Raw genomic sequence first — 10,428 nt, forward strand, 5'->3', positions numbered from 1 at the left:
CAGAACACTTTTAATAAATCTGACCTGGTCATCACAATGCAGCTTATTAATATCAGTTACTTTCATTTTATTAATCAATATCCAATTCTGATGAAAGATCATAGACAAACATCAACTCTACTTCTCTCTACACAGATGCTGCCTCACCTGAGTTTGTCCAACATTTTCTGTTTTTGAACATCTGCAATATTTTGCTTTTCACTGAGTTCAATTGGATGAGCTGTGCTTTAAGTTCGCCTATGTGTTCTTTTTACATCATTGGTCTCTGCAGGCTTTCCGGGGATACCAGTGAACATCAATGCAAGGAAATCACAAGCCTAACATTTGAATCACACATCTAGTAAATGCTTTGCTGATGTTGACCTTAAAATGTGCCCTATTGTTTAATAGATCTATTGGTTGTAAGGTAAAACTAAACCTCCTTCACTATGGTTCAATGGGATTACCTTAAAGCTGAGCCATCGAGACAAGCTTTCTAAAGCAAAGAAACATATAGGTAAGATTTTAGTAGAAAAATAAGATATGGAACAAAAAGTAGTAGATGGAGTTGAGGTAATGATTGATCATGATCTAACTGCAAGACGCAAAAGGCTATAAAAGAGTTGAATATTATACTTTGCACCAATCCCTTGCCACCACCAGTATGTAATCCTAGACTTTGACTATTAGCAGGCAACGCAAAATAAATGAGGCATCTCAACTAAATCATACAAGCTAAGAAGGCACTACTCAATAATAATTTCACCTTATCAATCCTTATATACCTGGCGCGTATTCCATGGCTATCATTAGTGCCTTGTCTTCCAGGAAGTTTTCATAGTATTCAATTATGTTTGGATGGTTGAGGAGTTTCAGCACTTGGCATTCATTCTGAGCAGCCAGTCTCTCATCTTTAGTCATCTGTTCAACGGGAATTTGTTTGAGGATCACCAGTTTTTGGTCAGCCTTCCGCAAACACAGATGGACAATACTAAACAAAACATATAAATGGACAAGTGCACATAACGTTAAATGCAGTGCGCCCTTTGCTCTTCCAATGTCAAGGCCACCAATGCTGTAAACCAACAACACCAGAATACGTGCTGAATACCATTGTGTCTCACCAGCCATTGAGACTAAGGTTTTCTGCTCTATTGCTCACTACAGTGAATAGATGGGAAATCATGCGTTGTTCACCACAGCAGTGAAAAAACTTCAACTTTAAAATTTAAATTACTTTTTCCATTTTATACAATATAAATTATAAACATAAATCAAACATCAGGCTCTTGCACTTAGTGCCCAGACTTAGAAAATACCCATTAATGTGGAATCAGGGTTAAGGAAAGTCCTTTCGAATTCTCCATCGCCACAATTTAAAATTGGTTGATATAATAAACACTGGGAATATAAGTGAGTTGTCAGAGTTACATGGGTCAGATTTCCTGAATTTGCACGTTATAAATGGTCCATGGCCTTAGGCTGAAAGTTTCCTGAAAAAGTGTATTGTTGTAGTGCCACACCAACATGCAGATTATTATTTTACCATATTAAACCCAGAAATTGTGGGCCTGGATTTCAGTCAGCAAAGTAACAGTGCTCACCATTGACCTTAAAGAAAGAGATCTCAAAAGATCGAGCAGTCTCTGTGAAGTGAATTTTTCCTTTCCCAATGTTAGTTTGAATAACAGCCAATTCAAGGAGCTCTCCAAGCACTGAGCTTGATAACATCAAACAGGTAATTATAAGAAATATAATCAGAAAACCAAGAAGCAAAAATTGTAATGACACCTTTGAGTTTTAACTACATTTTACACAGAGTGAAAGAATGATTGGGGCATACAGGAGATTAAGGTAGCTGAAATTTCATGACTAACTTTTTTTTTTAAATTACACCTTTAACGTCATAATATTATTATGAAAAAAATTGACATTCTACAACATAACAGTTTAAGGGTCAGGAACACTGTTCAACAATAAATATGAACTTTGCACACTGTTAAAAATCTGCTTACACCTGATTCAAAAAGGTGCAACTTGTTACAACAAAGAGAGATGGCAGCACAGAAGGCATGTAACTAGACTCGTAGTCCAGAGACTCTAGCTGATGCTTGCACTGGGTGGGTTCAAATCTCACTATGACAGCTGGGGGATCTTGAACTGAATTAATAAATCCGGATCACCAAGCCAGTCCCAATAATGGTGGCCATGAATCTATTACTGAATCTTGTAAAAACCTATCCAAATGTCCTTTCTGCTTCTGATGTACTGGGACATAGGTTAAAATCCCACTACTGCTCTAATCCTATTAATGGTGAAAGCTGAATTCAATAAACATCTGAATTAAAAAGCTATCCTAATGTAACCACTGCAAATTGTCATAAAAACCCATGTAGTTCACTAATGTCCTTTAGGGAAGGAAATCTGCCATCATTACCTGGTTTGTCAACATGGAACTCCAGACACATAGCAATGATGGGATTTTCCTGCTCCTCGGATGCTGCCTGACCTGCTGTGCTTTTCCAGCACCACTCTAATCTAGACATAGCAATGATGTTGATTCTTAACTGCTCTTCTGGGCAATTAAGAATTGGTAATAAATTCTAACCTAGCCTACAACACCAACATCAGATAAGCAAACTAAAAGAAAACTGATATGTAATATACAGTGATATATGTTAAGTACAGAAATCTGATCCATGCTTTCAGTCAACTTGGCTCTAAAAGACAGGTAAATTAGGGAACTTTTTTTCAGCCTTTGGTACTCTGAATTTTTTTAAATCTTCAACTTCTGTGATGACTCGAGGAATAGTGGAGCTATCCTAGTGAGGCATGACAGTTTGAATGCCACTATTAGATTGTGCATTGTTAAGTGTGCTGTGTTGCAAGGGATATCGATTTTCAGAGCAGGAGATAAACGGAGGGCATATCTGTCTGCTCAGGCAGATGCAAAAGATCCCATTAGACTACTTGACAAGCTGCAAGTTTGCTTTCCTGGCCAATATTCATCCCTAAACCAACATCAACAGAGATTATCTTTTCTAAATGTTAGTGTAGGTTTACTGCTGGTAAACCGCACCTAACCACAGAACTGTAACTATACTTCAAAATTGCTGAGGTATAATCTTGAGGTTGCAAAAGGGCTCTTTCAAGTCAAAAAGCAATCTGTGTCATAGGATTAAGCACCCCATGCTATCAGATATCTGAACTATGTTGACTCCTGTGTCTAGATTACCCTCATGTGAACTTTTAGAAAATCAACTTCAGGTTTTTTTATATGAACTTTCAATCAGCGATCCAGATTTCAATGGCCTGACACTATAAAAGCCCAAGCGTAGAGTGCCATTCTGTTCTGGTTTGACTGAAATACAAACGTAACCCAATACTGAATTGTTAAAAAAATTCCAATAAATTACTTCAACACAAGGTTAAATCCTATTCAACTAAATTAGTTCTTTTTTAATTCATTCATGGGATGAGGACATTGCTTATGCATAACTACCTCTGGGAAGATGGTGGTGACCTGCCTTATTGAGCCACTTTAATCCATGGGATATATGGACATGTGCTATTACAGAAAGAGCTCCTAGATTTTGGTCCCCAGTGAAGGAACAGCTATTTAGTTCAAAGGCAGTATAATCCAGGCATGGCTCAGAGAGGAATTTGCTGATGATTGCATTCCTTTGCATCTCTGGCCTACTCTTTCTAGGTGGCAAAGGTTGCAGGTTTGGACGATACCATCAAAGGAGTTTTGATGAGTTGAAGTGTTGCTCCTTGTAGATAGTACATCCTGTTTTCACTGTGTTATTGGTGAATGTTGAAGGAGGTGCCAATTGTGTTGAGCTTTATGTGTTGTTGGAGTTGCAACCTCCCAGGCACGTGGACAGTATTCCATGATGTTTCTGACTTGTGGCTTGTAGATGGTGGACAGGCTTTAGGAGTCAAGAGATGAGTTTTTCGTTGCAGAAATTTGAATCTCTGAACTGCCCATGTCCATAGTATGCATGTGACTGGTACAAAGTTGTACAATGAAGAATTCAGCATGGCAACGTTATGGAATTTCATGAGGCATTCTCTCTTGTTGGAGATAGTTATTACCTGGTACTTGGTTGGCATGAATGTTTCTTGCAACTTATGTAATGCAAGCCTGGATATTGCGCACATCTTGCTACAAGTGGACAATCACCGATCAAGCATTGAGGAATCACAAATGATGTTGAATACAGCAAAATCATCAGTGAGCATCTCCACCTCTTACAATGGAGGGAAAGTCATTGATGAAGCAGCCTAAAAGTTTGGGCCTAGGACGCCACTTTGAGAGTCTATTGCTATTGCTATTCCTATGATAAAGATAATGGCCCCCAGCAACACTACCATGTTCCTTTGTGTTAGATAGGATTCCAAACAGTGGAGTGTTTTCTCCCGATTCCCATTGGCTCCAGTTTTGCTGGGGCTCTCTAATGCTACACTCAGTCAAATTCCACCTTAATGTCAAGAACAGTAAGCCTCACTTCATTTTAAGTTAATCCCTTTTGTCCACATTTGAAATGAAGTAACAATGAGGTCAGAAGATGCATGTGCCTGGCAGAATCCAAACTGAGAGTCAGTGAACTGGTTATTGTTGATTAAATGACACTTGATAGCACTGTCACCTTCCATCACTTTGCTGTTGATGGATTAGATGATTTTTGGTTAAGTTGGTTTTGTCCTGCTTTTTGTAGGCAGGGCATACTTGGGAAGTTTTCCACATTGCTAGATGGATGCCAGCATTATAGCTTTCTGGAACAGTGTGGCTAAAGGAACAGCTAGTTCCTGAACACAGATCTTAATTACTATTATTCAACTTGTTACTCACCATAACCTTTTCAGTATTCAATGCTCTGAGCAATTTCCTGAAATTACATGGAATGAATCAACTTGGTTAAAGATTGGCATATGTGATGCTGGTGACCGCAGGAGATCAAAGATGGATCATCCACTCAACACTGCTGGTTGGAGATAGAACATAGAACAATACAGCACAGAACAGGCCCTTCGGCCCACAATGTTGTGCCGAACATTTGTCCTAGTTAAGCACCCATCCCTGTACCGATCCAATTGCCACTTAAAGGTCACCAATGATTCTGACTCTGCCACTCCCACAGGCAGCGCATTTCATGCCCCCACCACTCTCTGGGTAAAGGACATCTCCCCTATACCTTCCACCCTTCACTTTAAATTTATGTCCCCTTGCAACACTCTGTTGTACCCGGGGAAAAAGTTTCTGTCTATCTATTCCCCTGATCATCTTATAAACCTCTATCAAGTCACCCCCTCATCCTTCGCCGTTCCAATGAGAAAAGGCCCAGCACTCTCAACCTATCCTCCACTCCAGGCAACATCCTAGTAAATCTTCTCTGCACCCTCTCCAAAGCTTCCACATCTTTCTTAAAGTGAGGCAACCAGAACTGCACACAGTACTCCAAATGTGGCCTAACCAAAGTCCTGTACAGCTGCAACATCACTTCACGACTCTTGAATTCAATCCCTCTGCTAATGAACGCTAATACACCATAGGCCTTCTTACAAGCTCTATCCACCTGAGTGGTAACTTTTAAAGATCTATGAACACAGACCCGAAGATCCCTCTGCTCCTCCACCTTACTAAGAACCCTACCGTTAACCCTGTATTCCGCATTCTTATTTGTCCTTCCAAAATGGAGTTCAACCCTGTCAAGTGTGAGGTTGTCCATCTGCCACTCCTCAGCCCAGCTCTGCATCATATCTAAGTCCCTTTGCAGCCGACAACAGCCCTCCTCACTATCCACAACTCCACCAATCTTCGTATCATCTGCAAATTTACTGACCCACCCTTCGACTCCCTCTTCCAAGTCATTAATAAAAATTACAAACAGCAGAGGACCCAGAACTGATCCCTGCGGAACTCTACTTGTAACTGGGCTCCAGGCTGAATATTTACCATCTACCACCACTCTCTGGCTTTGACCGGTTAGCCAGTTTTCTATCCAACTGGCCAAATCTCCCTCTATCCCATGCCTCCTGACTTTCCGCATAAGCCTACCATGGGGAACCTTATCATATGCCTTACTAAAATCCATGTATACTACATCCACTGCTCTACCCTCATCCACATGCTTGGTCACCTCCTCAAAGAATTCAATAAGACTTGTAAGGCAAGACCTACCCTTCACAAATCCGTGCTGGCTGTCCCTAATCAAGCAGTATCTTTCCAGATACTCATAAATCCTATCCCTCAGTACCCTTTCCATTACTTTGCCTACCACCGAAGTAAGACTAACTGGCCTAAGATGGTTGCACATGCTTCAGTCTTGGCTTTTACACTGATGTGGGAGACTTCTCCCATATGAAGAATGGAGATATTTGTGGAGTATCCTCCTCCTGAAGGTGATTAAACTGTCCACCATCATTCGTGACTTGATGAAGCTGGACTGAAGAACTTAGATCAGATCCATTTGTTGTGGGATTTCGTAGCCCTGTATATTACATGCTACTTCCACTGCTTGACATGTTAGTCATCTTGTGCTGTAGTCAGAACCCAAGGCAGGGAGTACGTCAAGGCCCAATAACTGAGCTCCAAATTTTAAGGGTGCACTGTGCTCAGGTTGGGGGCCCAGGCCAAGACCAGAATGGGTCCAGTATTCCTGTCCTTGCCCTGGTTGTCACCTCATTATTAGGTTTGCTTTGTAATGTTCTTGACATGCCCTCCTGCACTCTTCATTGAATCCCTGGCTTGGTGGTAATCGCAGAGTACGGGATAAGCTAGGCCATATGCTAACAGATTGTGTTTCAGTACAATTCTCTTGCTACTGTTAATGAACCACTGCGCTTCATGGTGTCCTGTCTTGAATTCCTAGATCTTTACGAAATCTACCCCATTAAACACCAAAGTGGTGCCATACAACATGATGGGAAGTATGCAAAGTTGGGGCTTTGTCTTCACAAGGACTGTTAGGTGGTCACTTCTACTGATGACATAGACAGATGTATCTGCTGCAGATAGATTGGTTAGGCTGAGGTCAAATATGTCTTCCCTCTTCTTGGTTCCCTTACCACCTGTCATTGGCTCAGTAAACAGTTTTGACCTTAGGACTTAGCCAGCTCAATACTGGAGTACTACCAAGTCATTTTTGGGAATGAACATTTGAATCCGAAGTGCGTTCCATCCAGAATTCACCATCCACATCCCCAAACACAATGCATTCTGAGACTTTGCCTCCCTCAGTGCATCCTTCAAATTGTATTCAACACAGGGGATCACTGATTACTAATTAATCAGCTGAAGGGAGTGAAGTAGGCGGTAATCTTGCCCATATTTTATCTGATGCCATGAAATGCCACAAGATCCAGTGGTGTCATTATTGAGGACTCCTAGGGTTTCCTGACTGTTTACCACTGTGCTATCATCTGCAGTGGACAAAGTGTCTGATAGTTTGTATCCAGAAACAGTGATAGCAGTGGCTAGGACACCTCACAGACTCATACCTTACAGACAAATCATTTGGCTCTCTAATTTTGCATCACTGCCTGCTTTTCCATTCAGTTCAATTCTTTTTATCAGATTTTGTAGCAGTTAAAATATAATCGATTGACTTGCTTTCAAAGAATGGTTAAAAGCTAACCACTTGCTGAGGATCTGGAGTCATAGAAAGAGCAGACAACATTAGGATGGAAGATTACCTTCCCCTAAAGGGCATGAGCAAACCAGATGGGTTTTTACGACAATCAACAATCATCCAATGATCACCATTTGACAATTTATATTTATAGATTTTATTAATTATATTTGTATTTCATCATCTGTTGTGATGGAATTTGAACCCACATCACCAGAGTACTCTGGGTCTTGGGATTAATATTCAGCAGCATTGGAAGTATGGCACTCCCTCTCTCTGCTCATCAATAATATGGGCAAAGGTACTTCCAAGTTGCATTCTTGAGATTTTTTCTTTAAACAAGAAGTGCCAATAAATGGCTACAGTCAAACATCAAAAACACAAAATGAAAAAAAGCTAAAGGTGCTCAGTACATTAGAGATTCCATGAAGAGATACATGTTAACATTTCATGCATTATTTCACGCTGAACTGGCAAAAAGCAATCTTTTAGGATATAATAATGACAGAGCAACATCAGTCAAAAGGACATTGATAAATGTGGTTTGAATAGGAGTTCTTGTTGGGTGGTTCTATGATTATGAGTATGCAAAGTGATTGCTGCTTGTTGGAACAACAGGTGAGAACAATGTACAGGAAACATACAACAAACCCACTGTATCCAAAAGAGCTGTGTTAACATTTAAATAGAACTAGCCTGAAGAGGACTGAAGCTCTTCCCCACCTGTACTAGCCCACTGAACACAGACCAACATAAGGATCAACATTTCTTTCTCAAGTCCTTGAATAATCTGCAACACAATTTCCAATATCACAGTTTAAATTTCCTCGTTCTTTCTGTATCACCATTCCCATGTAGTAGTCTCTGAGTCAAAGCTCCAGATTGAAAGCCCACTCCAGGGAGTAAACACAAAAATCAAGGCTGATATTCCATCACTGTACTGATGGAGTAAAATCAGGAAACTACCTGAAGGAGTAGCGGTCCGAAAGCTAGTACTTCCAAATAAACATGTTCAAAGATAACCTGGTGTTGTGTGATTTTAACTGTATCTATAAAGACAGAAACAGAATTGATGTTTCAAGTTCAACAACTCTTCTTCAGAACTGAAGGGGTTAGACAATAGTGGATTTTCTCCTGCTAACAGAGGAGTGAATGGAACAGATTATAAGGAGAACAAAAGCAAAATCCTGTTTCTACTTGATGCTGGAAATCTGAAACCAACATAAAAAAACTGGAGAAACACAACAGGTGTTCTGAAGAAGAGTCACACTGGATTCGAAACATTAACTCTGTTCCTCTCTCCACAGATGCTGCCAGATTGTGAGAGTCCAAAGCAAAAAATAAAGGAAGTGCTAATGGTGATAAGGGAAAGTAGAGATGTAAAGCAGGTGTAAATGTGGACCAAAGTCAACCAGACACAAACAATATACCACTGGGGGGTAGGTGGGGAATATAAGAAAAATAGAGGACAGTAGTCATGTTCTGAAGTTTTAGTAGTTAATAGTGAGAAGCTGTAAAGTGCTAAAAGTGAAACTGAGAGGCTGTTCCTCAAGCTTCCTCCAACACTTTGTCTTCATTTCAAATTTCCACCATCCACAGTATTTAGCTTTTAAGTACTGTTCTGGCAAAGGTACTGACTTTGGAATGAGCCATTAAACCAAGATCCCATCTACCCATTCTGTAATCCCATGACATTATCTCCAAAAAAGAGCAGGAATGTTCTCCCCAAAATCCTGGCCAACTTTTATCCCTCAGACGACAGTAAAATTCATACTATAAGATCATCCTCACATTGCTGTTCGTGAGAGCTCACTGTGTGCAAATTGGCTGCTATGTCTCTTATATAAAAGAACTGTACTTCAAGGCACCTCACTGACTGCAAAGAACTATGCAATGTCCAGTCTTGTAAACGAAAAATGCTCTGCAAATACAATGCATCCACAAGATGAAAAATATTTTGCCCCATTCATGGGATTATAGACATCACTGGTAAGTCCAGTTATATCCCATCCCAAATTGTGCTTCAGAAGTGGTGGTAAGCTTACTAGGCTACATCAGAGGGCAATTTAAGACATTGATATGGTTAAGGATGGCAGATTTCTTTCCGTAAAGAACATAAGTGAACCAGCATTACTTTCCTTTAAAATGTCTATTTGCAGTTTCAGGATCACCATAAGCGATGCTATGCACTGTTTATTCCAATTTCGGATTACTGAACTCATGCTAAATTCCACAGGTCATTATTTCACGATTTGATTGCGGATCATTCTCAGGAACCCAGCCAAGACAGAAAGCTGCAACCCGCGGCCACTTCTTAACTCCAACGGCCGTCAATTCAGGCTGGGAAACTACCCGGAATCCGCACAACAATCTCACCCGAAAGCTCCCCTTCCCACCACCTTCATCTTCTGGTATTTTTCCATTGCCTTCTCCAACGAGTTGGCGCCAACTTCCTGCGCACGCGACGTTCAAACCGTTTCGGCTCGAGCTTCCATCCGCACGCACCCACGCCTGCGCATTCCCGCAACTCCTGTCCCGTCCGCACGCACCCACGCCTGCGCATTCCCGCAACTCCTGTCCCGCCCAGGCTTCAGGACTGGAGCTGCTGTGTCACAGGTGAAGTCAACCTGTCTTCAGTCTTCTCCAACTCTGCAGGCTCAGTCGTGAAGCCAGCCTTTCCAATGTACTCTCCAACTCTGCAGCCTGATTTCAAATCAGCCTTTCCTCCAACTCTGCAGCTTCCAGCCCTCCCAGTGTTTTTGTTTGGAGTGAAAACAAGAGTTAATGTGACCCATTGGACCTGAAATGTAAAGTC

The 10,428-nt window shown here is 41.0% G+C and overlaps 1 protein-coding gene across 3 annotated transcripts in view; it reads right to left on the reverse strand.

The window, feature by feature from the left end:
- nek8 (NIMA-related kinase 8) overlaps positions 1–10,140 on the reverse strand; it is a 73,067-nt gene extending 62,927 nt beyond the window's left edge. Inside the window, exons 1-2 of one of the 3 annotated variants that reach the window (XM_072589777.1) lie at positions 9,990–10,140; positions 765–970 (exon numbers count right to left, since the gene is read on the reverse strand). In XM_072589777.1, coding sequence (XP_072445878.1) covers positions 765–970; positions 9,990–10,036 — 253 coding nt within the window. In that variant the 5' untranslated portion in view covers positions 10,037–10,140. The remainder of the gene's footprint in view (positions 1–764; positions 971–9,989) is intronic. The other 2 variants (XM_072589779.1, XM_072589778.1) reach the window with 2 other exon arrangements.
- Between the last annotated feature and the right edge of the window lie 288 nt (positions 10,141–10,428).

This window comes from Chiloscyllium punctatum, chromosome 19, assembly GCF_047496795.1.
Source record: "Chiloscyllium punctatum isolate Juve2018m chromosome 19, sChiPun1.3, whole genome shotgun sequence".
Taxonomy (NCBI): domain Eukaryota; kingdom Metazoa; phylum Chordata; class Chondrichthyes; order Orectolobiformes; family Hemiscylliidae; genus Chiloscyllium; species Chiloscyllium punctatum.